Source organism: Dreissena polymorpha, chromosome 1 (genome assembly GCF_020536995.1).
Source record: "Dreissena polymorpha isolate Duluth1 chromosome 1, UMN_Dpol_1.0, whole genome shotgun sequence".
NCBI lineage: Eukaryota > Metazoa > Mollusca > Bivalvia > Myida > Dreissenidae > Dreissena > Dreissena polymorpha.
In genome coordinates, this window is record NC_068355.1 from 178,969,947 (window position 1) to 178,996,996 (window position 27,050).

Sequence of the window (27,050 nt, forward strand, 5' to 3'; positions counted from 1 at the left end):
TCAATATATTACAATTAAACACATATAAAAAATCGTATATACCCGCTTTAACGTGAATAGAAACAAGATGAGTGATTCCGCAAACTATAATAATCAAGAAATATGTAATAAGACGTCTATTCTCATTGAATCCCAGCCAGAAAGAGAGAGATTCCCGGATTAATGTGCTGCAATATTACACACCCGTAATAATCGCTCACGGTTACATTCTACCAAACCCATAAATCACAACACAACTAAAATACCATTTAGACATTTTGATTTCTGTCATAGTTTTTCTGTAAAACTTAAAGCACCGTCCCTCTAAAAAGGTGTATGACTGATATCTGTGGATATGAACCAAAAGACCAAGTATGAATGAATAAAGGCAATTTTAATGCTTGTTCTGTTATGTTTTGAAAAGACACACACTGTTTATCAGTGTTCCATCAGAGTTAGGAGTCCTTTGGACCCTCTTGTCTTCAAATTTAGGAGTCTTGAACAATTTCATTGCAGGGTTCCCGCTGTTGATCGCCACTGGATTTTGGCGACAAATGTTTGCAAATGGCGATTTTACGAAAATCTGTATTTTTTCTGCTTAATATTTCCTTAAAATGACAAACGACACTCTGTTTACCAGACGCTTTGCGGCAGTCGTCATACAATCAATTTCAGTTATGTAAGCGATACTGGCATCATACTGCCCAAATCGATGGAGCATGCGACTATCGCAAAGTGGCATGTAATGGTTATAATTGAGATGATATGGGTTGTTGTTTCAAGTTATCTAAATTGGGCGTCAGTTTTATTGCTTCAGAGATAAGGCAACATTGAAATATACCGACTATACTTGAATGTGAAGTGTTTGTCACAGTGTACAAAGCCCATTCAAGACCACAACAATCAAAAAGGTAAGTATCGATTGTTTTTAGCAAAATCTTTTTAACTATAGGAAATAATTAAACATTGTACATGTTTGGTTCTATTTAAACGTGACATGATATTTTTTGTTTTACTCGTCAAAATGCAAGTTCAGAGTGTATTACGTCTTTAAGAAAGTGAACGTTAGATTCTGAAAATGTTGAGACTCATTAAAAAATGCAAACTGTCCCCCAGTCATAACATTAACCAGCTAACAAAAATAAACAACAAAGACAGTTGTTAATCAGAATTTCCTTGCCTTCAATATGATTTCCAACACACAAGCTATGTTGTGTGAACTCTTTATATCCTCAAAAATAATCAATTCATTCACCACAGGATGTACTGTTTTAAAAAAGGAAAATCAATTTGACATTTCATATACACAAATGCTTATTTTATTTGACTGTGTTGTGTTATGGACTCTGTGTAGTAGGTCATATGCTCGAACGCATTTATATTATTTATATGCTACATACATGTATTATTTGATTACTATTAGTATTATATTTCCATTTTTGTATTTTCAGATTACCAGAAAGCTGCTGAAGCACCCAAACTGTGGCAACATATACAGGCTGCTAAGAACGTGTCAATCAACAAGACTTACAAGTCATTGAATGTGCCTTTATTAAATAAACTTGTTAAATGTGTTGTCATTATTAATAATACATGTACTGTTATTAAATCAATGTATTTGTAAAATGTTCAGTTTTTGTTTGTATTATAATAACATGATCTTCATTGCCCCAATGTAGCCCCAGTGTGGCGACAACTTTTTGAATTTGGCAAAAGTAAATGGCGACAACTTTTTAAAGCCCAGAGGGAACCCTGCATTGAGTCCAAAAAATAAAAAACTTTTTATATATACCTTTATAGATATATTTAAATTTAAATATATTTTTTAATGATATTCTTAAAAGCATGAAACAGGTTGTATTTTTTGTAGCTGCAACAGTATTACATCATGACATCAGTGCTCCAGCTAGGATTTGAAAAGGGCGGGGGGGGGGGGGGCTTTTTTGTCAAAAGGGCACTTTTGACGCGCAGTATTTTGTCAAAAGGGCACTTTGGACGTGCAGTATTTTGTCAAAAGGGCACGTTCGAGCACGCGGGTGTTTCTGGACTGCTTCCTATTGCATGTTAATTTATATGTTATAAATAATTGTATTATTCCCATTATTATTAAACCATTCAAATATAATGTCTACAATGAGGATTAAAGTAATTACAATGTAATAAGAGATTTATGAATTATCATATAATGTAAAAAAAAAAAAAGGTTTTTTTTTTGAGGGGGGTGGGCAGGGCGGAGGTTTGGAGGGGCAGGGCGGAGGTTCGGGAGGGCAGGGCAGGGCAGGGCGCCCTTCAATTTAGGCCTAGCTGGAGCACTGTGACATGTACGTTTGTCTTTATGCCTGTTTGCCTCTTCCTTTCTACTACCGGCAATATGACCAATTGAACAACATGACATGTATGTTTGTCTTTATGCCTGTTTGCCTCTTCCTTTCTACTACCGGCAATATGACCAATTGAACATCAGTCTTAGATTTGACCTCCCGCTTATGAACTTTCCAATCTTGTAATATGAGGAGCAAAAAGAAGAAGTCATTCTTTTTTTTGTAATTTTTGTACTTAAGCCACTTAAATAACGCCCTCCAGGAAATTAGGAAAGATCTTTCTTGTTTACCTTCATTTACTCAATCTCAGATAAATTGTTGCTGTTAAATTTATTTACTGTTTAGAAAATAATCCATGTTCAAAGTTGTTAATTTAAACGATCGAATTCATGACAAATCATATGACCCAAATACAGGTAGAAAGCACCATATCGCAAGTTGTTTTCTGAGTTAGTTTGGCGAAAGCAAGTATACTCTAGCAAAAATATCCTAGAACAGGACAGCAACAATTCCGTTGATTAGGAGTTTTAAAATTGTCCATTATTGTTACACACGGCTTATCACATGGAACCAAAAAACACTATTAGATTGTTTTGTGTTTGTTGATGCCTTTAAGCCAAATTATTAGTATTATGAGGAGCAAAAAGAAGAAGTCATTCTTTTTTTTGTAATTTTTGTACTTAAGCCACATAAATAACGCCCTCCAGGAAATTAGGAAAGATCTTTCTTGTTTACTTTCATAAGCCTTCATTTACTCAATCTCAGAATTTTTTTATTGGAGGCGTTTAGCTGTCCAGAAAACAATCCATGTTCAAAGTTGATATTTAAAATAATCAAATTTATGACAAATCGTATGACCCAAATACAGCTAGAAAGTACCATATTGCAACTTCTCGTCTTCTGAGTAAGTTTGGCGAAAGCAAGTATACCCTAGCAAAAATATCCTAGAACAGGACAGCAACAATTCCGTTGATTCGGAGTTTTAAAATTGTCCATTATTGTTACACATGGCTTATCACATGGAACCAAAAAACACTATTAGATTGTTTTGTGTTTGTTGATGCCTTTAAGCCAAATTATTAGTGGTGTATTTTTCCCATTTGCAAAGTCAGGGCATTCTGATTTCCCAAAATGCATAAGTAAATCAATGGATGTTTTTATATTCCAAAGAAGAATTTGAAGGAGTCTTACGAACTTCCTTGACACAAAACAAAAGGAGTCTTGAGTATCAGTTCCATGAGTCTCGGGCTACCAGACTCCCATTAGTGTTGAATGTTGTTTAACCCTTTGCATGCTGGGAAATTTGTCGTCTGCTAAAATGTCGTCTGCTGAATTTCTAAAATTAGCATTTTCTTCGATTTTTTTTCAAAGAATACTATCAGAATAGCAAACAGTTTGGATCCAGATGAGACGCCATGTTCTGTGGCCTCTCATCTGGATCCAAACTGTTTGCAAAGGCCTTCAAAATTCGGTTCCAGCACTGAAAGAGATAATGAAAAATACACAATGTGTGTTACATATGTTGATTCTGTTTCAAAGTTGCCCCTTTTATTAGACATGGCATGTGAAGTCTAAAAGTTGTGCTCTGGCCAGTCAGTCATTTTGGTGGATATGAATTTGGAGATACAACAATAAAAATGTCAAGAAAAACACGAAAATTTTCAGTCGTACCAGTATATTAAATGTATTTTTATTCACAGGACATGCTCATATAAAAAAGTAAGAACAGAAAAAGTCTTAATCAGTTTAATATTCTCTCTTTTTTGTCAATATTGCAGATATGAGTCATGTACAAAGGTCAGTCCTAATCCACAAGACAGCTCTGTTGAAACTTAACCCCTTAATGGCCTACACAAAACACAAAAATGATCCCTTATTTTTTATGTAAAAGTGCCACTTTATAGTCCAAATAATCCTTGTATATCTTAATGAGTCAGTCCTACCCCACAAGACATCTTTGTTTAAAATAATCATGGCTAACATGTTAAAGATGTGTTGATTGTGAAAAACAAAAATTTTGATCTCTTTTTTTATGCCCCCCTTCGAAGAAGAGGGGGTATATTGCTTTGCTCATGTCGGTCGGTCCATCCACCAGGTGGTTGTCAGACGATAACTCAAGAACGCTTGGGCCTAGGATCATGAAACTTCATAGGTACATTGATCATGACTCGCAGATGACCCCTATTGATTTTGAGGTCACTAGGTCAAAGGTCAAGGTCACGGTGACCAGAAATAGTAAAATGGTTTTTGAATGATAACTCAAGAACGCATACGCCTAGGATCATGAAACTTCATGGGTAGATTGATCATGACTTGCAGATGACCCCTATCGATTTTGAGGTCACTAGGGCAAAGGTCAAGGTCACGGTGACCCGAAATAGTAAAATGGTTTCCGGATGATAAATCAAGAACACATACGCCTAGGATCATGAAACTTCATGGGTAGATTGATCATGACTCGCAGATGACCCCTATTGATTTTGAGGTCACTAAGTCAAAGGTAAAGGTCACGGTGACCCGAAATAGTAAAATGGTTTTCGGATGATAACTCAAGAACGCATACGCCTAGGATCATGAAACTTCATAGGTAGATTGATCATGACTTGCAGATTACCCCTATTGATTTTGAGGTCACAAGGTCAAAGGACAAGGTCACGGTGACCCGAAATAGTAAAATGATTTTCGGATGATAACTCAAGAACGCTTTTGCCTAGGATCATGACACTTCAAAGGTACATTGATCGTGACCCGCAGATGACCCCTATTGATTTTCAGGTCACTAGGTCAAAGGTCAAGGTCACAGTGACAAAAATCGTATTCACACAATGGCTGCCACTACAACGGACAGCCCATATTGGGGGCATGCATGTTTTACAAACAGCCCTTGTTTAATTCAAAGTTCCACTTTTCCAAATAATCCTTGTATATATCAATCTGAGGAAAGATTACTCGGGCTCAAAAACAATTTGATTGCACTTTCAAAAAGTTGTTGCCATTATTTTGCATTGATATTGATCATGATTCAGTCTCTATTTAATTAAGCATATTCTTCTTTCCTATAGTTTCATCCATTCCTATAGAATCCGCAACCCACCGTTCTTGGGAATAATGACATACTTCTGATTAAACTTGAGTTATTTATCATAACATGTGTATTTACAAAATGTTATCACATTGATGTTTTTTTTCTTTCAGAACATGTTTATTTTACATTTGGTTTGAGAAAAAATTATCAATTTTTTGGCAGATCCACACTACCTTCCAAATATATAATGCCAAGTTTCTGAAGCAAAGTAATTTCATATTAATTTACTTTTTTTTAATGTTACACTGAATGTTATACTACGAAATTTCAATTGCAATTTCAAAATCCATGTTATTAAATTATTAATGCACAGTGTGGAAGAAAACAGTATATGATTCATGCAGTTATTGGAATTATGCAAGTTTCCCAGTATATACATGTACTTTAAACGGGACATAAATGTGAACGGTACATAAATTTTAACATTGCACTAGATGAAGCAATAAAATTATTATTATTTGTAGGAAATTTATTTTCTTTGATTTTGTGGGTTTGCTGATACATGAATTTAACTTAAACACATTGTAAATTGACAGACACAAATTCTTCTTTTTTTCCCCAAACAGAAATAATAAATTTACGTGTCCACGAAAAACCACTAAATTTCATGTAGACATAGACATTATACTGAGTTTACAGTATGAAATGCAAAAAGTTAAATGTTGATTTAGTAAATAAGTGTTCTTACAACTTGTTGAATCATTAAAAATAGGGAATGATACTACAGGAAAAAACAATAAGGCAATAAGGTAAATGTATAATGAGATTATATTTGTAAATCAGAGTAGGTTTTGGGGAAAATTTCTACAAATCACAAGTCATCTGTTTAAACACGATACCTTTATTGCCACAAGGTTAAAATTTGTTCATAAATGAAGTAAATAAATTAAGTCAGGTAATCTATTTTGAGCCTTGTCAAACATACATGCTGTAAAATATATGTTTAACTTAACAGTTACTAGAAGACAAGATCAAAGATGGTGACCCACCACTCGCGGAAAGCACACCAAAGAAGAAAGCAGGCTCTGAGGACAGTAACCAGTCCAGCAGTTCTGATGTGTCTGGCTATGCTACGGCTAACCAGTCTGTGGAAGGAAGCCCGGCAAATGTGCCTACGGGGCAGCTGATTGATATTCCCCTGCATTCACCAAACAATCAGGTGATGTATTGTTAGATATACCCCTCCATGAACCAAACAGTCAGGTGAAGTAGTGTAAGATATACCCCTCCAATCTCAGAACAATCAGGTTAAGTAGTGTTAGGTATTTCCCTTCATTCACCGAACAGTTAGGTGCAGTAGTGTAAGATAAACCTCTCCATTCTCAGAACAATTAGGTTAAGTACATAGTGTTAGATATTCCCCTTCATTCACCGAACAGTCAGGTGAAGTAGTGTAAGATATACCCATCCATTCTCAGAACAATCAGGTGAAGTAGTGTAAGATAAACCCCTCCATTCTCAGAACAATCAGGTGAAGTAGTGTAAGATAAACCTCTTCATTCTCAGAACAATCCGGTGAAGTAGTGTTAGATATTCCCCTTCATTCACCGAACAGTCAGGTGAAGTATTGTTAGATATACCCCTCCATTCTCAGAACAATCAGGTTAAGTAGTATTAGGTATTTCGCTTCATTCACCGAACAATCAGGTGAAGTAGTGTAAGATATACCCCTCCATTCTCAGAACAGTCCGGTGAAGTAGTGTAAGATATACCCCTCCATTCACCGAACAATCAGGTGAAGTAATGTAAGATAAACCCCTCCATTCTCAGAACAGTCAGGTTAAGTAGTGTTAGGTATTTCCCTTCATTCACCGAACAATCAGGTGAAGTAGTGCTGTGCAATCAGGTGAAATACATGAAGTGTTAGATATTACCCTCTATGAACCAAACAATCGGGTGGTGGTTAATCCAGAAGGTCAGATGGGCATGGCACTTGACTCCTTACATTCTCACATTAGGCTTATTGAAACACTCCTGAGACCGTAACCAAAGTAGAACCAGTACATGGTATTGAAACCCTCCTGAGACCGTAACCAAAGTAGAACCAGTACATGGTATTGAAATGCTCCTGAGACCGTAACCTAAGTAGAACCAGTACATGGTATTGAAACGCTCCTGAGACCGTAACCAAAGTAGAACCAGTACATGGTATTGAAACGCTCCTGAGACCGTAACCAAAGTAGAACCAGTACATGGTATTGAAACACTCCTGAGACCGTAACCAAAGTAGAACCTGTACATGGTATTGAAACGCTCCTGAGACCGTAACCAAAGTAGAACCAGTACATGGTATTGAAATGCTCCTGAGACCGTTACCAAAGTAGAACCAGTACATGGTATTGAAATGCTCCTGAGACCGTTACCAAAGTAGAACCAGTACATGGTATTGAAATGCTCCTGAGACCGTTACCAAAGTAGAACCAGTACATGGTATTGAAATGCTCCTGAGACTGTTACCCAAAGTAGAACGAGTACATGGTATTGAAACGCTCCTGAGACCGTTACTAAAGTAGAACCAGTACATGGTATTGAAATGCTCCTGAGACCGTTACCAAGGTAGAACCAGTACATGGTATTGAAACGCTCCTGAGGCGGTAACCAAAGTAGAACCAGTACATGGTATTGAAACGCTCCTGAGATCGTTACCAAAGAAGAACGAGTACATGGTATTGAAATGCTCCCGAGACCGTTACCAAAGTAGAACCAGTACATGGTATTGAAATGCTCCTGAGACCTTTACCAAGGTAGTACCAGTACATGGTATTGAAACGCTCCTGAGACCGTTACCAAGGTAGAACCAGTACATGGTATTGAAACGCTCCTGAGGCAATGTAGAACCAGTACATGGTATTGAAATGCTCCTGAGGCGGTAACCAAAGTAGAACCAGTTCATGGTATTGAAACGCTCCTGAGACCGTTACCAAAGTAGAACCGGTACAGGGTATTGAAACGCTCCTGAGACCGTTACCAAGGTAGAACCAGTACATAGTATTACAACGCTCCTAAGACCGTTTCCAAGGTAAAACCAGTACGGGGGATAAAAAACATTCTCCCACAAAGGGCTATTGAACCCGTGACCGCCTCTTAAGATAAAAAGCATAATGCTATACAACAACGACCTCTACTAAAAATATTAATAACATAGTATTAATAATGGTTGATTTCAGACAGAGGCAGGTGATGTCACACCCCGGGCCTCTCGTTCCCGCACTTCCTCCATCAGCTCCATGACCAGTGAAGGGTCGTTCTTCACCAACATGAGCTTCAGTAACATGCAGTACAACCTCCCGTCTGACCTGGAGTCAGAGATGGATGAGAGCGGGACGGACCTGAACACTGTCTCGAAGGAGGACCTGTACCACTATATACAAAAATACCAGAGACGAGCCACAAGGTACTCTTAAGCCTTTGCATGCTTGGAAATTTGTCATCTGCTAAAATTTTGTCTGCTGAATTTCTAAAATTAGCTTTTTCTTCGATTTTTTTCAAAGAAAAGAATAGCAAACAGTTTGGATCCTGATGAGACGGCCTTTAAAATTTGGTTCCAGCACTGAAAGAGTTAAACATTTACCACTCAGAAGCAAAGTGGAAATGGCTATGTGCAAACAGCAGTAAAACCAGAACAGCCTGCGAGTAACTCGCAGTCTGTTCAGGTTTTATGCTGTTTGCTGCTCATAAGTTTCGAAGGGTTGGAAATGAAGCCTTTTTAACTTGAATTTAATATGAATGGTCTTTAATATTAAATTTAACTTTCTAAGTGATTACAAATGCGTCAAAGTGGTAAAGGGAGAAGCAGACTTTCAATTGTAATAAGAAATTTTATACAAATTGGATAGTGTGTGGATATATATATCAGTTGTGTTATGAGAAAACTGGGCATAATGCATGTGCGTAAGGTGTCGTCTCAGATTAGCCTGTGCAATCCACACATGCTAATCAGGGATGACACTTTCCGCTTTTATGACATTTTTACGTTTAAATGAAGTCTCTTCTTAGTAAAAATCCAATTTAGGCGGAAAATGTCGTCCATGATTAGCCTGTGCGGACTGCACTGGCTTATCTGGGACAACACTTTACTCACATGCATTATGCCCAGTTTTTTCAGAACGCGACACATATGGTGATGCATTCAAGCATTCAAGCCTTGTTCTTGAATAAACGTTCTTAATTCATGTGCGTAAAGTGTCGTCGCAGATTAGCGTGTGCAGTCCACACAGGCTTATCAGGGAGGACACTTTTGGCCTAGACTTGATTTTCCTTTAGAAGGGACTTCCTTTAAATGAAAAAAACACTTAAACGTGGAAAGTGTCATCCCTGATAAGCCTGTGGGGACTGCACAGGCTAATCTGAGATAAAAGTTCTCACACATGCATTAAGCCCTGTTTTCCTAGAGCACTCTTCTATTATATTGGACTTTATGAAATTTCTTGTTTTTTTAAAAAGATGACTTTCACGGACATGAAAAGTCTAGGATTTTAGAATTTTGATAAGGTTTTTTCAACTCATTTCAAATAAAGGACTTTTAAGGCAATTATTTGCAACTTGCCTCAAATGAAGGACCTCTGTTGATGTTTCTGGAGTTTGGTATTGTTCATAATTGCACAGAGTATAGGGCTTTTGCGACATGATTGCATGACCTTTACATGTTCATTCCATTGTTCCCAGTATATATGAACAGCATTTGTTAGAATTATTATTTTACTTCAGGCAATCCATTAGGTATATAAAGAAAGTGGGGGTGAATTTCTACCTTTCACTACCAAGATAATGATAACAATATTTCTAAGCATTTATTTGAACAGCGATTTGGGAAAACAGGGTTTAATGCATATTGGTAAATTGTTGTCCCAGACAAGCCTCTGCAGTCAAGTCTGCAAGTCTCTTCCAGCGCCCTCACACTACTTTGGGGAAGGGGTCTGCAGCCCTTAGGAGGAAGAATTTTCCCCGCGTTTCCCTTTTTGGGGGATTTTTTTACTTACTCTCTCATTATTACATTTGTACATTTTTGCACCATATTCATTGCATTTTTCATAATTTAGTATGTTTGCAAAGATTAAATTGAAAAAGATTTGAGATTTAATAATCATGAGACACATCTTTGTATTAAAAAAAAAAAAAAAATTTTTTTTTTTTTTTAGGGGGAATTTTTCCCCCCAAAAGGTGAAAAAAGTATCCTTTTCCGGTGGGGGACTGCCGCCGAATTTCGGCGGCAGATTGAATAGATTGAGGGCCCTGTCTTCTGAATGAAAATCCAGTATACATGAGGCTAAAAATGTGTTGTCACTGATTAGCCTGTGCAGTCCGGTATGACGTTAGAGCATGCATTAAACCCTTTTTTCCTGAGAGCAACTCATATTTCAGCAATCACAGGGGCAGACTATGATCTGACTGCAGAATCTCTTTCTTGTTGGAGATATTTAGAAACCAAGTATTCATTTTTGTTTCACTATTTTGCGACAATATTCAATGTTTGCACAAAAAAGGTTTTAGTGGTGGTTAACTTTCATTATTTTCACTGAAGACTTTATTCTGGTATTTTTAATGTATAGTGTCTTGTTGTATTTATAATTGATACTTTCCTGTCATATTTTAATTTTGACTGTCTTGTTGTAGAGCGTCTTGACATATTTCAGGTACAAATCCAAGTTCATGGACCTGGTGGCCGTATACAAAGACATGGTACAAGAACGAGACAAGTTCAAGGTACGCACGTGATGAAGTTAAGTTTTTTACAAGGTGTGTAACAAGTCTTACCTTTTAGCCGTACTCTGGGAAAACAGGTTAAATGCATGTGTGCATAAAGTGTCGTCCTAGATAAGCCTGTGCACTCCACACAGATAAGCCTGTGCACTCCACACAGATAAGCCTGTGCACTCCACACAGATAAGCCTGCGCACTCCACACAGATAAGCCTGTGCACTCCACACAGGTCCCATATAAGCCTGCGCACTCCACACAGATAAGCCTGTGCACTCCACAAGATAAGCCTGTGCACTCCACACAGATAAGCCTGTGCACTCCACACAGATAAGCCTGTGCACTCCACACAGATAAGCCCGTGCACTCCACACAGATAAGCCCGTGCACTCCACACAGGTCCCATATAAGCCTGCGCACTCCACACAGATAAGCCTGTGCACTCCACAAGATAAGCCTGTGCACTCCACCCAGATAAGCCTGTGCACTCCACACAGATAAGCCTGTGCACTCCACACAGATAAGCCCGTGCACTCCACACAGATAAGCCCGTGCACTCCACACAGGTCCCGTATAAGCCTGCACACTCCACACAGATAAGCCTGCGCACTCCACACAGATAAGCCTGTGCACTCCACACAGATAAGCCTGTGCTCTTCACACAGATAAGCCTGTGCACTCCACACAGGTCCCAGATAAGCCTGTGCACTCCACACAGGTCCCATATAAGCCTGCACACTCCACACAGGTCCCAGATAAGCCTGTGCACTCCACACAGGTCCCAGATAAGCCTGCGCACTCCACACAGGCTAATCAGCGGCAACACTTTGTGATTTTATAGAATTTTTCTTTTTGAAGGAAGTCTTTTCTATCCAAAAATCTAATCTAGGCTGAAAGCCTTGTTCCTGATAAGCTTGTGAGTACTGCCTAGGCTAATCTGGGAGGACTCTTAACGCATTTGCATAAAGCCCAGTTTTAAGAGAACAATGCTTTGTTATAGAATGCTGTGACATTTCAGGAAACATTAACTCGGCTTTTCGTCGTATCTCAAAGCTTAAAAACTAAACTATGCCAGACTAGAAGGCTTATTTGCTTATCGATATCTTGCTCCATGAACTTAAATTTACTCTTACCTAGCAAAAATTATAGAGGGCTGTGACATTTAGTTTAGTTTAGTTTAAACCTACTTATTTATGCTCAATTGCATCTAAAGCTGAAGGTTAATTGAAATGCTCGCAAGTCTTTGTCTTGGGTAGAACCAGTACTTGGTGTCTTTGGGTTAGATCTAAATGAAAGGATCAATTCCATGACCTTTCAGTCACTAATGGGACACCCTAACCACTACCCCACAATGACTTTAATGCTCTGTCATTTCAGTCGACGTTGACCCAAACTCAAGACCGGGCTTTCCGTCGTATCTCGGAGCTGAAAGAGCAGATTGCCCTGGACCAGCAGGCCAAGAGAGACCTTGAGGAGAACTATAACCTTGTCATAGAGGAGAAAGGAGAGTTTATAACAGTCCTTCAAAAACAGGTGAGACACATTTTAGAAAGTGGTTCTTTAGAAACAAGTGAGATAAAGTTTAGAAAGCAGTCCAACAGAAACAGGTGAGGTAAATTTTAAAGCATTTGTTCAGAACAGGTAGACGAATTTGAGATTCAATATAGCAACTCTAAAAGGATACAACTGTTTTTTTCATAGCTTTTGTGAACGCTTTTGTCTGTTGAGGAAGAGATTCATGACAGTTCTCCAGAAACAGGTCTAAGGTCTGTTGTTGCAAATTCAGCGACTGCAAAGGGATTCTATTGAATGTGCATCATTGACAATTCAAAATTTGAAATAGTCTCTGGGAAAATGGGGTTTCATACATGTGTTTAAAGTGTCATCCCAGATTAGCCTGTACAGACTGTCAGTAACAACCCTTTGCACTTTTATGAACTTGTTCGTTTTAAGGAAGTCTCTACAAAACGAACAAATCCCAAATCCAGTTGAGACAAAAAGTGCTGTCTCTGATGAGCCCCTGTGCGTTCTCCACAATCTAATCTTGGACGACACTTTACACACACATGCATTAAGCCCAGTTTTCCCAGAACACACATGCATTAAGCCCAGTTTTCACAGAACACACATGCATTAAGCCCAGTTTTCACAGAACACACATGCATTAAGCCCAGTTTTCACAGAACACACATGCATTAAGCCCAGTTTTCCCAGAAAACACATGCATTAAGCCCAGTTTTCCCAGAACATTACTGTTCTGTCTGTGACAGGTGGCACTCCTGAAAGAGGGAAAAGACATCCCACCAGAACTTCAGGATAGAATCCAGGCAGCAAGGGCCCAGCAGCTGCAACAACAACAACAACAACAACAGCAGCAACAACAACAGCAGTTAGAAGCAATGCCCTCGCAGCAGGCTGAACTGGCAGCATTGCAAGAAAAGGTGATTTTGACCCTTTACCACTCGGATGCGCACTTTGGAAGGGTTTGTAGTCCCTAAAAGGTCTAAAAAATTAACTACTCTCTTGCTATATGCAAGTTTTAATGGTTTCATATCCAAACCTAAGATACTGATAAGAAGCTATGCTGGTCATAGAGAATAATAGGTTAGTGTTGATTATAGATCAGGTTTATCATGCTAGGCTTAGAAAACAAAAAGCACAAGCCTTGTTTTCTTGTGCCTGGTACCGTGTCCCTGTTTGTTTTCTTGTGCCTGGTACTGTGCCCCTGTTTGTTTTATTGTGCCTGGTACTGTGCCCATGTTTGTTTTCTTGTGCCTGGTACCGTGCCCCTGTTTGTTTTCTTGTGCCTGGTACCGTGCCCCTGTTAGTGCTGTTTTCTTGTGCCTGGTACTGTGCCCCTGTTCTTGTGCCTGGTACCGTGCCCCTGTTTGTTTTCTTGTGCCTGGTACCGTGCCCCTGTTTGTTTTCTTGTGCCTGGTACCATGCCCCTGTTCTTTTCCTTGTAGTAACCATCTTAAAGTCACAACTTTAATTTAAAGTAATTTAAAGTGTATTGTTAAAATTGTTTTGTTTTGAGTAATATCAAGATAAATCAAAGGGATATGTTTTACAACTAATATACCATCATATTATCTAAAACAAGCAAATTCGTTGAATTGATATCCCCCGCTAATATGCTTCTGGACACAAAAGTGTTATATTTGACACTCAAAGAAGCATTTTTTCAAGATACAAGGGCCATAACTCTGTTATTATCAGATGGTTTTACAATGCCATTTGGCGTGCATCATCCTATTATCCATATATATACTCATACGAAGTTTAATAAAATCCGCCAAAGCACTTCCAAGATATGGCTCCGGACGGACGGAAAGATGGACGGACAACGCCAAAACAATATCCCTCCGCCTATGGCGTGGGATAATAAAACATATTTATTCAGTATTTATTAAATATTCATAAACAAGGAGCTCAAAATATGTGTCTCAATTTGGTAATATAAAATAGTTTTTATTCAATTTGCAAACTATTGGAACCACACTGCGGGAAAATTGGGCTTAATGCATGTTCGTAAAGTGTCATTCCAGTTAAGCCTGTTCAGATTGCGTAGGCGGATCAGGTACGAAATCTTCTGCACAAACTAGATATCCTTTAAAAAATGTTATCATGGACAAACTATGCAAATGCATTAAGCCATATTTTCCTAGATCACAACTCATTTGTTTTCTCTTTTTAGGTAAAACACCAGGAGGGGTTGTTGCAACGCTGCAAGGAGATCATAAAATCCAGCAAGGAGAAACAGGCGGCCATGCTGACAGATAAAGCACGTGTGGACCAGGAGTTGAGTGAGCTGCAAGTCCAGTTTGAAAAACTGCAGGTAATTGTATAGATCAACATTATTATCGAGCCATGTTCTGTTAAAACCAATCTTGGTTATGAGCGTAAAGTGTCCAAAAACAAGCTTAATTCATTAGCATAAAATGTTGTCTCATATAACCCTATGCAGTGACTATTTCTGAACACAACAAGTCATGTCTGAATTTCATACCCACACAATAAGCCATGTCTTAATTCCATCTCCCACACAACAAGCAATGTCTTAGTTTCATCTCCCATACAACAAGCCATGTCTTAATTTCATCTCCCACATTACAAGCCATGTCTTAATTTCATCTCCCACACAACAAGCCATGTCTTGATTTCATCTCCCACACAACAAGCCATGTCTCATTTCATCTCCCACACATCAAACCATGTCTTAATTTCAACTCCTAAACTACAGCCATGTCTTAATTTCATCTCCCACACAACAAGCCATGTCTTAATTTCATCTTCAACACATCAAGCCATGTCTTATTTTCAACTCCCACACAACAAGCCATGTCTTAATTTCATCTCCCACACAACAAGCCATGTCTTAATTTCATCTTCAACACATCAAGCCATGTCTTAATTTCAACTCCCACACAACAAGCCATGTCTTAATTTCATCTCCCACACATCAAGCCATGTCTTAATTAGTCCCCTACCGGTTTCACCGGAGGGGACTTATGGTCTGCCCTCCGTCTGTCAGTCAGTCAGTCTGTCTGTCTGGCACACTTTTCTGAATCCTGCGATAACTTAAAAAGTTCTTATTATTTTTTCATAAAACTTGGAACATGGATAGATGTCAATATGGACATTATGTACGTCATTTCATTTTGTTCCTACGTCAAAAATTCTGGTTGCTATGGCAACAAATAGACTAGAAATACTGCTTAAATGGTGGTTTTCTGGAACCTGCGATAACTTTTAAAGTTCTTTTTTTTTTTTCATGAAACTTGAAACATGGATATGGCAATATGGACATTATACACGTCATTTCATTTTGTTCCTACGTCAAAAATTCTGGTTGCTATGGCAACAAATATGTATAAAAAAATCTGAAAATGGTGGAATTTCTGACAATGGTGGAGCCGGTAGGGGACTTATATTGCTTGACAATAGTCTTGTTTCAACTCCCACACTACAAGCCATGTCTTAATTTCATCTTCAACACAATAACCCAAGTCTTAATTTCATCACTTACACGCACATGCACTCAGTTCATTTGCTTTTGTCCTATACAGAGTTCCCCGGAGACAGTGAGTAAGTTACAGCAACAGATACGTCAGGCCCGAGAGGTGATAGAACAGTTAGAGACAGACAGACAGATAGCTATCGCAGAGGTATGTGATAGAACAGTTAGAGACCGACAGACAAGTAGCTATTGCAGAGGTATGTGATAGAACAGTTAGAGACAGACACACAGATAGCTATTGCAGAGGTATGTGATATAACAGTTAGAGACACACAGACAGATAGCTATTGCAGAGGTATGTGATAGAACAGTTAGAGACCGACAGACAGATAGCTATCACAGAGGTATTTGATAGAACAGTTAGAGACAGACACACAGATAGCTATTGCAGAGGTATGTGATAGAACAGTTAGAGACACACAGACAGATAGCTATTGCAGAGGTATGTGATAGAACAGTTAGAGACCGACAGACAAGTAGCTATTGCAGAGGTATGTGATAGAACAGTTAGAGACAGACACACAGATAGCTATTGCAGAGGTATGTGATAGAACAGTTAGAGACACACAGACAGATAGCTATTGCAGAGGTATGTGATAGAACAGTTAGAGACCGACAGACAGATAGCTATCACAGAGGTATGTGATAGAACAGTTAGAGACACACAGACAGATAGCTATCGCAGAGGTATGTGATAGAACAGTTAGAGACAGACAGACAGATAGCTATCACAGAGGTATGTGATAGAACAGTTAGAGACAGACACACAGATAGCTATTGCAGAGGTATGTGATAGAACAGTTAGAAACATACATACAGATAGCTATCGCAGAGGTTTGTGATAGAACAGTTAAAGACAGACAGACAGATAGCTATTGCAGAGGTATGCATCCAGTGTGATATGGAACATCAATAGACTTATCTGTCTCAAAAAGGGCTAGATTTTGGAGAAAAAATCAATCAATGGGTACAATTCATGCTGATGCATTAACAATTTCTTCATAATCTCATTGAGGGTTCATCTGCTATTACTTGAATGTAACTGGAAAATTGTTGTCATGAAATTTTGTGAAAATGACTTTCTTTGACACGTTAAATTCATGTAAACAAGATTTCTTGAAACCCACTTCTACATTGGTAAAGAGTGCCATAAGTAATGTACCAATTTATTACTGTAAAATCATTTATATTTGAGGGACATTAATTGTTGGTGATTTTATGGGTTGGCTGATCCACGAGGTCAACACAAACACATCGTAAAATGATCAAAGCAAATTCTTTATTTTCTCCAAAATCAATACATTTGTAATCCATAAAGTGACATGTTCTTGAAAAAGTTACTATTTGAAAAACCATGACATTTCATGCAGACAAAAATATATAGAGAATAACAGGTTACTGCCTGATCTTTTTGTAATATATCATGCAAGGATTAGAATAATATAATGGCGAGGCATGCCGAGTCGTTATTTTATTCGTGCCGAGCCTGATATATATTAAAAAAGATCAGGCAGTAACCTGTTTTTCTGTTTATCGTACCTCTTAATCCCCAATGTAAAGAAATAATACAAAATCGCTATAAAGCTGCAGTTTTAGTGGGAAAGAATATGACTTTTGTCGTTTGATGTGTTAATAATGACGTTGTGAGCATGCGCGCTTAATATTTGTAAAAAATGTTTTTTGCTGTTAGTGTTGCATTTTTTGTTTAAAATATGTTACATCTTTCTATCAAATTGCTTGTTTTGTTGAATCTGATTCGATTTTACTAAAAAAGATTTCTTTATATTTGATTCCTAGTAATATGACCATCCTCCACACATGACTGATATAAGAACTTCCTTTTGACCATATATCATGCAACATTATATCAGGCAGATAGCAATGCAGTGGTATGATAAATGATTTTACAGAACAACAATTGGTGCATTAACAAAGGTAGCCTTGTTTGTATCTAGGAAGAAGTAACTCGCAGTCTGTTCAGTTTTTATCCGGTTTGCTGCTCATCAGTATCTAAGGGTTGGAATTGAAGCCTTTAAAACTTGAATCTAGTAAAAAAAAAGGTCTTTAATTAAATCAAAGTTTCTGAGGGACTACAAATGCGTAAAATTACGTATCTTTGTGGAAAAGTGTTATGGTAAAAAAAGATGTGTCCATTTTCTGATTGGCAGGTGAAGCAGCAAGTTCATGAAGAGATGGAGAGGAAGGATGGAGAAATCTCAAGGTCGAGGTCACAGGCACAGACACTTGGTCAGGAGAATACGCAGCTGAAGGAGCGCATAGAAAAGCTGGAGAAAGCTTGTAAGTGCAGTATACCTTCATTGAAATTAGCATTTAGGGAAAGCATGCCCGAGTCTTATATGAGGGTCATTCTGGAGAACTAAGTCTTATATTTGCGTTATTCTGGAAACTAAGTCTTATTTGAGTCTCATTCTGGAGAACTAAGTCTTATATGGGCGTTATTCTGGAAAACTAAGTCTTTTATGCGCGTTATTCTGGAAAGCTAGGTCTTATATGAGCATCATTCTGGAAAACTAAGTCTTATATGCGTGTTATTCTGGAAAACTAAGTTTTATATGCGCGTTATTCTGGAAAACTAGGTCTTATATGAGCGTCATTCTGGAAAACTAAGTCTTATATGAGCGTCATTAGCATTTAGGGAAAGTAATCCAGAGTCTTATATGCGCGTTATTCTGGAAAACTAAGTCTTATATGCGTGTTATTCTGGAAAACTAAGTTTTATATGCGCGTCATTCTGGAAAACTAAGTCTTATATGAGTGTCATTAGCATTTAGGGAAAGCAATCCAGAGTCTTATATGCGCGTTATTCTGGAAAACTAAGTCTTATATGCACGTTATTCTGGAAAACTAAATCTTATATGAGCGTCATTCTGGAAAACTAAGTCATATGAGCGTCAGTCTGGAAAACTAAGTCTTATATGCGCGTTATTCTGGAAAACTAAGTCTTATATGCGTGTTATTCTGGAAAACTAAGTTTGTATATGCGCGTTATTCTGGAAAACTAGGTCTTATATGAGCGTCATTCTGGAATTCTTAGTCTTATATGCGTGTTATTCTAGAAAACTAAGTCTTATGTGCACGTTATTCTGGAAAACTAAGTCTTATATGTGCCTTATTCTGGAAAACTAGGTCTTATATGAGCGTCATTCTGGAAAACTAAGTCTTATATGCGGGTTATTCTGGAAAACTATGTTTTATATGCGCGTTATTTTGGAAAACTAGGTCTTATATAAGCGTCATTCTGGAATTCTTAGTCTTATATGCGCGTTATTCTGGAAAACTAAGTCTTATGTGCGTGTTATTTTGGAAAACATAGTCTTATATGTGCATTATTTTGGAAAACTAGATCTTATATGGGCCTCATTCTGGAAAAATAAGTCTTATATGCGCGTTATTCCGGAAAACTAAGTCTTATGTGCGCGTTATTCTGGAAAACTAAGTCTTATATGCGCGTTATTCTGGAAAACTAAGTCCTATATGCATGTTTTTCTGGAAAACTAGGTCTTGTATGAGGGTCATTCTGGAAAACTAAGTCTGATATGAGCGTCATTCTGGAAAACTAAGTCTGATATGTGCCTCATTCTGGAAAACTAAGTCTGATATGAGCGTCATTCTGGAAAACTTAGTCTGAATGCATGTGTGTAAAGTTTCATGCACAGGCTGATCAGGGGCGACACTGTCTGCTTTAATGATATGTTATGTTTAAAGGAAGTCTCTTCTCATCAAAATCCTGTTTAGACAGGAGAGATTTCTCTCTTTTAAGCCTCTGCATACTGCACAGGCTAATCTGGGACAACACTTAAAGCACATGAAGTAAGCCCAGTTTTACCACAGTGAGGCTCCTATTATCATTTAAGACCAATACAATTTTACCGCTCCACCCATATAAATGAGAAAATTTGTGAGGTATAAATTTTGTGCAATTCCATCTTAAATCAGTACTGTTTTTCCTTATTTAGAAAGTATCAGTAAAAGGAACTTTACCAAATGAGGAAAAATTACAAATTTACCAATCAGCAAACACTAATTATTTGCATGAAAACTGTTTCAATCTTTTTTTGTTAAATGTTTCTGGGACGGACTACCACATCATTAAATTGGTCAGTCATAGATCCACCTGCCATGGGCAAATGTGTCAAATTTTTATTTTTCTATTGCTGACCGTATGTTTCGTTAAAATAACTTACTATATTACATGTTGGCTATGTTTTTCTCAGCAACAGATCAGTTGGAGAAATCCCGTGAAATCATCAAGCGTTTGAAAGCGGAGAAGTCAGAGGCTATTGCTGATCTGGAGTCCAGACTGAAGGAGTATGAAACAAAGATGAACAAGGAGAATGAGAACCTGCAGAAACAGGGCAGTGACACAGTGAATCTGGTAAATAGGTTTAGGGTTTAATGCATGTGACAAGGTGAATCTGGTAAATATCTCAGCCTCCTTCTGGGAGAACAGTGTTTAATGCATGTGAGTAAAGTGTCCCTTCTGGGAAAACGGGGTTTAATGCATGTGAGTAAAGTGTCCCTTCTGGGAGAACGGGGCTTAATGCATGTGAGTTAAGTGTCCCTTCTGGGAGAACGGGGTTTAATGCATGTGAGTTAAGTGTCCCTTCTGGGAGAACGGGGTTTTATGCATGTGAGGTAAGTGTCTCTTCTGAGAGAACGGGGTTTAATGCATGTGAGTAAAGTGTCCCTTCTGGGAGAACGGGGTTTAATGCATGTGAGTAAAGTGTCTCTTCTGGGAGAACGGGGTTTAATGCATGTGAGTAAAGTGTCTCTTCTGGGAGAACGGGGTTTAATGCATGTGAGTAAAGTGTTCCTTCTGGGAGAACGGGGTTTAATGCATGTGAGTTAAGTGTCCCTTCTGGGAGAACGGGGTTTAATGCATGTGAGTTAAGTGTCCCTTCTGGGAGAACGGGGTTTTATGCGTGTGAGGTAAGTGTCCCTTCTGAGAGAACGGGGTTTAATGCATGTGAGTAAAGTGTCCCTTCTGGGAGAACGGGGTTTAATGCATGTGAGTAAAGTGTTCCTTCTGGGAGAACGGGGTTTAATGCATGTGAGTAAAGTGTCCCTTCTGGGAGAATGGGGTTTAATGCATGTGAGTAAAGTGTCCCTTCTAGGAGAATGGGGTTTAATGCATGTGAGTAAAGTGTCCCTTCTGGGAGAACGGGGTTTAATGCATGTGAGTAAAGTGTCCCTTCTGGGAGAACGGGGTTTAATGCATGTGAGTAAAGTGTCTTCCCAGATAAGCCTTTTCAGTCTGCCTTAACTGGAGTTTTATAAAGATGAGACGTCTTTTAAGCCTGAATTATCCATAAAGCAGAAGTTGTCATCCCTATCTAGCCTGTGCAAACTGCACAGACTTATCTAGGATGACACTTAAAGCATGTGCACATGTATTAAGCCCTGATATTCCAAAACACGGCTCAATAAAAAATTGTATGCAAGAGCCTGGATGCACACTCAAGTAGCTATAAACTGTTTATTTTGATGGTTTGAAACTAACCGCTGCTTTTTACAATTTCAATCAACATTGAAACTTAATATTCCATATGGAATTAAAGTCAAAGAAACTTTGAAGATATGCTATCACATCAAATTTACACTGACAGATATTATATATTTGTGTAGGAACAAGAGGTGGCCCAACTGCAAGCGAGACTTGCACACAGTGAGGAAGATTTCAGACAGATGAACAAACAGCACAACCGCACACTTCAGGTATGTACTTGTATGGACAGAGTATAATGTACTCCACCCCTTTGAGTGGTTGAATAAAAATTGAAAGACTGTCATCATAGTTCACAGGTATCTAGCAACAAAATGACAAATTTAGTACGGAAATCACCTCAAATGAAAACTGTTTTATTTACATCAGTAGACTTAGTATGTGAAGTAAAAAAATTTTTAGAAATAAATCTTGTCAAATTCACATAGTATTAATTTTACTTAAATTGATGTTAAGATGTTTATCTCCCTTAAATTGATGTTAAGATGTTTATCTCCGTTAAATTGATGTTAAGATGTTTATCTCCCTTAAACTGATGTTAAGATGTTTATCTCCCTTAAATTGATGTTAAGATGTTTATCTCCCTGTTATGCTCATTGGTTGACTCAGCATATTTTTTCCCCGTGGGATTACTCCTCCCCCGTGGGATTACTCCTCTATAAGACCTCTGCAGGTTTTACATGAGCAATATCCTATTGATGTTTTATAACAATTTGAAGTGAATGGCATAACAGGTACAAAACTGAAAGAAACAGAAAATCAGTTGAATAAGAATGGAGTTATCCCACTTTGAAAATATAATAAAATTGAGTGAGTGAACAAAATTTCTTACAGGAGAGCAGAGAGTTGGAGACGCTGGTCCAACAGATGCAAGCTGAGGCCGACAGACAGAAGGAGGAATATGAGAGACTGGTATAAGGAAGACTTATAGTGGGGTGGGGAAATTACCAGAAATAACAAAAGTCCCCTCTTAATTATTTCATTTTGTTGTACTTCACCTTTACTGGAACCAGGGCTACAGATAAGGATCGTTTTATCGTTATTACGATTTGTATTTGGCAGAAAACGAATTGAAATAAAAACCGATCGTACAGAAAACGATTACGAAGGAGGAAAAACGAATTTCAATCAATTCATGATCGTTTTTATTATACTGTTTCCTTTCGTACCGCGTTATTATTGCCGACATAAATGCAAGTTTATAAACATCGATCTACTCTTTGTTCCGACTACTGAAGCGGCCAACTCCTGCCTTAAACCGGTTTCGAAGTAATTTTAGTGCGGCCGTAATAGTTGACACCGTTTCGGCCGGTGTCTATATAAACAAGTTGCTTCCGGTAAATACAGCGTGAAAAATGTCGGCTGCTAAGCGCGGCCGGGTTAGTAAAAGTTCAGCAACGACGTGCGCGCCGAGTATATTGAAGTGTGTTTCGCGGTCCGAACCATCGGGAAGAGATATTGTCAAAAGTGTTATTCATGATTTGATAGTGGAGGTGGTGAAAACCTCAGAAGCAGACGTCGCAAAACACCGCGGCGATTCTGTCTCATCAAAACAAATAGCGTCCATAGGCGCTCGATGTCAATGTTTATAATTATATTTAGATTCTATTATTTTTTTATTTATTTTTTTATTATTTTGTGTTTAGTTACCCGTTGTTTATTATAATGCATACACATATTATTATGAGAAAGGGTAGACTATTCCAGGATTTCAAAACCAGAGCTAAAAGAGTGTGCCATCAGACTGAACGGCAGGAGTGTTAAAATAAAATGACTCATCTTCCAGTTTTCAATAAACAATTAACAGTAACAATCAATCATTTAAAACATTTAAAATTGTGAATTAATGACTGGAACAAGAACTGGCTGAGAATTATCAATACCTAGGCTACCTGTAAATCAAAGAGCTCATCTTGCCCTGAAATATAGGTAAGTTTTCATTAAATTGTAAAAAACTAATTGACAAAAAATTTTGAGGGAAAAAAACTAATTGCTTCAAAAAGCTTGTAGTGAAAACTAATTGACATGAAATCTTATCTGTAGCCCTGTGGAACCTTCATTTTGGTAAGAAAACCACATCAGATACAGATGCTATATTTATTTTCACCTTGTAGCTAAATCCCCTCCCCTGTAATTTAAAATCTTGCTGTTTTTTCAAAATCTTAACCGTCTGACTAATTTTTTTACCTCTTTTTAAAAATCTCACTTATTGAAACTCAAAATCCTAGCATCTCCAGCTAAAAATCCTGCCAAACCTTTCAAATCTCATTCTCTCAAACTTAAAATCCTGCCAAACTTAAAAAATCCCCCATATTACTGAAAGCCCTTAATCCTATAGGTAGGGGAGGCCCGTCACACGACAGAGACCAGTCTGGCCCAGTTGGCTGCCGACCACGAGAAATACGTTGCCGAGATCCTTACCCAGCATGAGACCAGCCTGCAGGAGAAGGCTGAGGAACATACAGCGCATGAGAGGGAGCTTGTCAATAGATACGAGGCTCAGTTGAAGGTAGGTGCGCATTATGATTTACCTTCCATGGATACTCATTTTAACATGACTTAATTCTTTTACCTCCACTGATTACTTGTTTTAAACAGACTTTATTTTACACCCCTGATAGCTTGTTTTTATGCCCCCCCCGTAGGGTGGCATATAGCAGTTGAACAGTCTGTCAGTCAGTCTGTGCGGCCATCCGAAATCTTAAAGATTGCCCATACATTTTGCAATATTGAAGATAGCAACTTGATATTTGGGATGCATGTGTGTCTCATTGAGCTGCACACTTTGAGTGTTGAAAGGTTAAGGTCATATTTCAAGGTCAAAGGTCAAATATATGGCTTCAAAGCGGCACATTGAGGGGTATTGTGTTTCGGACGAACACATCTATTGTTTAGAGACTTTATTCAGTTCACTCCCCTGTATATTCATGTTTAAGGTACTTACTACAGTTACCTCCATTGAATACTCATTTTAAGAGACTATTCAGTTATTTTCCTTATATACTCAATTGAAAGAGACTGAAGTCAGTTGCCTCCCCTCAATACTCCTTTTAAAGAAACTTAAGTTACCTCCCCTGATTACTCGTTTTTAACAGACTTTTGTCTGTTTCTTTCCCCTAATACTCATTTTAAAGGAACTCAAATCAGTAACTTCCCCTGAATACTCGTTTTGAAGAGACCTTATTCATTAACCTCTCCTGATTACTCGTTCTTAGAGACTTAAGTCAGTAACCTGTCATGAATACTTGTTATTAAGATTATACACTTATTTCAAAGGGGCTAAAATCAGTTGTCTCCCCCGAATTCTCCTTTTGAAAAGACAAGTCTGTACCATTCCCCGAATACTCGTTTTGAAGAGACTTAAGTCAGTTACCTCCCCTGAATACTCATTTTAAAGGGGATTTAGTCTGTTACCTTTTCTGTATAATAGATTTAAAAGTCTGTTACCTCTCCTGATTACTGAAGTCTGTTAACTCCCCTTAATACTCGTTTAAATGAGACTTCGGCTAGAATAGTTATTAGAATAAGAAATAAGAAATAATGAATGATAGGTCAGACCTTTATCTAGTTCTTATTCATGTTCGTGATTGTCCCCCCCCCCCCCCCCCCCCCTAATTCATAAACTCTAAGTTCATATACATGCGCTTAAGTGTCCTTTCCTAGTTCTTGAATTCATGTCATTTGTTGTCCTTCCATAGTTCAATTTATGTCATTCATTGTCCCCTCTAGTTCATGAGCTCATGTCATTTAAAGACCCCATAGTTAATAAACTCATGTCTTGTATTGTCCTCCCCTAGTTCATATTCATGTCCTTTATTTTCCTCTCTTAGTTCATGAACTCATGTATTGTCCTCCCATAATTCATGTACTTATGTCATTTATTGCTGCCTAGTTCATATTCATGTCCTTTATTGTCCTTTCTTAGTTCATGAACTCATGAATTGTCATGTCATGTCATTTATTGTCCCACTATTTCCTGAACTCATGTCACTTATTGTCCTCCCATTGTTCATGAACTCATGTCATTTATTGCCCTTCCTGTTCTTATTCATGTTCTTTATTTTCCTTTCTTAGTTTATGAACTCATGCCATTTATTGTCCTCCCCTAGTTGATAAACTTATGTCATATATTGCGCTCCCCTAGTTCAGGAACACATGTCCTTTTTGTCCTTCCCTCGTAAATGAACTCCTTTGTCCTCCCCTAGGTCATAGACTCTATTGTCGTAAATGAACTCCTTTGTCCTCCCCTAGGTCATGGACTCTATTGTCTGCACTTAGGTCATGAACTGTATTGTCCTCGCCTAGGTCATGAACTCTTACAGAGATTTAGAAACTTTGTGTTCAAATTAATAAACATAAACTGTCAGCTAACATTATATTCATGAACTTTGTAATTGTATAATCTTAGCAGCTATTTCTTATGCATGAACTGTTCACAAACAATTGATGAATGTTTTGCAGGGACAATTATAAAAAAACATGAACTCCAAAACTGAAATAATATTCTCAACATGAATATTGCTATGTTCAATCCTTCCCAAGGCTGCTAGTGAGGACCAAGCCAGGGTCAGTGAGTCAGCCAGTCAGGTCACTGAGTTATAGGAGGCTAAATAATGCTTTGTTCATTCCTTCCCCAGGCTGCTAGTGAGGACCAAGTGAGAGTCAGTGAGTCAGCCAGTCAGGTCACTGAGCTACAGGAGGCTTAATAATGCTTTGTTTATTCCTTCCCCAGGCTGCTAGTGAGGACCAAGTGAGAGTCAGTGAGTCAGCCAGTCAGGTCACTGAGCTATAGGAGGCTAAATAATGCTTTGTTCAATCCTTCACCAGGCTGCTAGTGAGGACCAAGTGAGAGTCAGTGAGTCAGCCAGTCAGGTCACTGAGCTACAGGAGGCTAAAAAATGCTTTGTTCATTCTTTCCCCAGGCTGCTAGTGAGGACCAAGTGAGAGTCAGTGAGTCAGCCAGTCAGGTCACTGATCTACAGGAGGCTAAATAATGCTTTGTTCAATCCTTCCCCAGGCTGCTAGTGAGGACCAAGTGAGAGTCAGTGAGTCAGCCAATCAGGTCACTGAGCTACAGGAGGCTTAATAATGCTTTGTTCATTCCTTCCCCAGGCTGCTAGTGAGGACCAAGTGAGAGTCAGTTAGTCAGCCAGTCAGGTCACTGAGCTACAGGAGGCTAAATAATGCTTTGTTCATTCCTTCCCCAGGCTGCTAGTGAAGACCAAGTGAGAGTCAGTGAGTCAGCCAGTCAGGTCACTGAGCTACAGGAGGCTAAATAATGCTTTGTTCATTCCTTCCCCAGGCTGCCAGGCATGGCGAAATTAGAAAAAATCTGCCGGTCATCCGGACAGGCATTTCAGAAAATGTGCCGGTCCGGAGAAAATTTAGCCGGACCGTAAAGCAACAACAACTTAACTAGAAAAT

At 38.3% G+C, this 27,050-nt stretch overlaps 1 protein-coding gene across 15 annotated transcripts in view; it reads left to right on the plus strand.

The window, feature by feature from the left end:
• The window catches only part of LOC127863353 (golgin subfamily A member 4-like), a 61,682-nt gene that overhangs the window by 6,084 nt on the left and 28,548 nt on the right, over positions 1-27,050 (plus strand). For 9 of the 15 annotated variants that reach the window (XM_052402888.1, XM_052402824.1, XM_052402833.1 and 6 more), the window contains exons 2-13: positions 6,341-6,544; positions 8,553-8,779; positions 11,019-11,088; positions 12,460-12,615; positions 13,353-13,523; positions 14,780-14,920; positions 16,152-16,250; positions 18,271-18,400; positions 20,338-20,498; positions 21,749-21,838; positions 22,461-22,538; positions 23,965-24,135. In XM_052402888.1, the coding sequence (XP_052258848.1) occupies positions 6,341-6,544; positions 8,553-8,779; positions 11,019-11,088; positions 12,460-12,615; positions 13,353-13,523; positions 14,780-14,920; positions 16,152-16,250; positions 18,271-18,400; positions 20,338-20,498; positions 21,749-21,838; positions 22,461-22,538; positions 23,965-24,135 (1,698 nt within the window). Of the gene's footprint in view, positions 1-6,340; positions 6,545-8,552; positions 8,780-11,018; positions 11,089-12,459; positions 12,616-13,352; positions 13,524-14,779; positions 14,921-16,151; positions 16,251-16,773; positions 16,790-16,924; positions 16,937-18,270; positions 18,401-20,337; positions 20,499-21,748; positions 21,839-22,460; positions 22,539-23,964; positions 24,136-26,263; positions 26,309-26,358; positions 26,404-26,453; positions 26,499-26,548; positions 26,594-27,050 lie in introns of those variants that run through there. The other 6 variants (XM_052402803.1, XM_052402869.1, XM_052402814.1 and 3 more) reach the window with 6 other exon arrangements.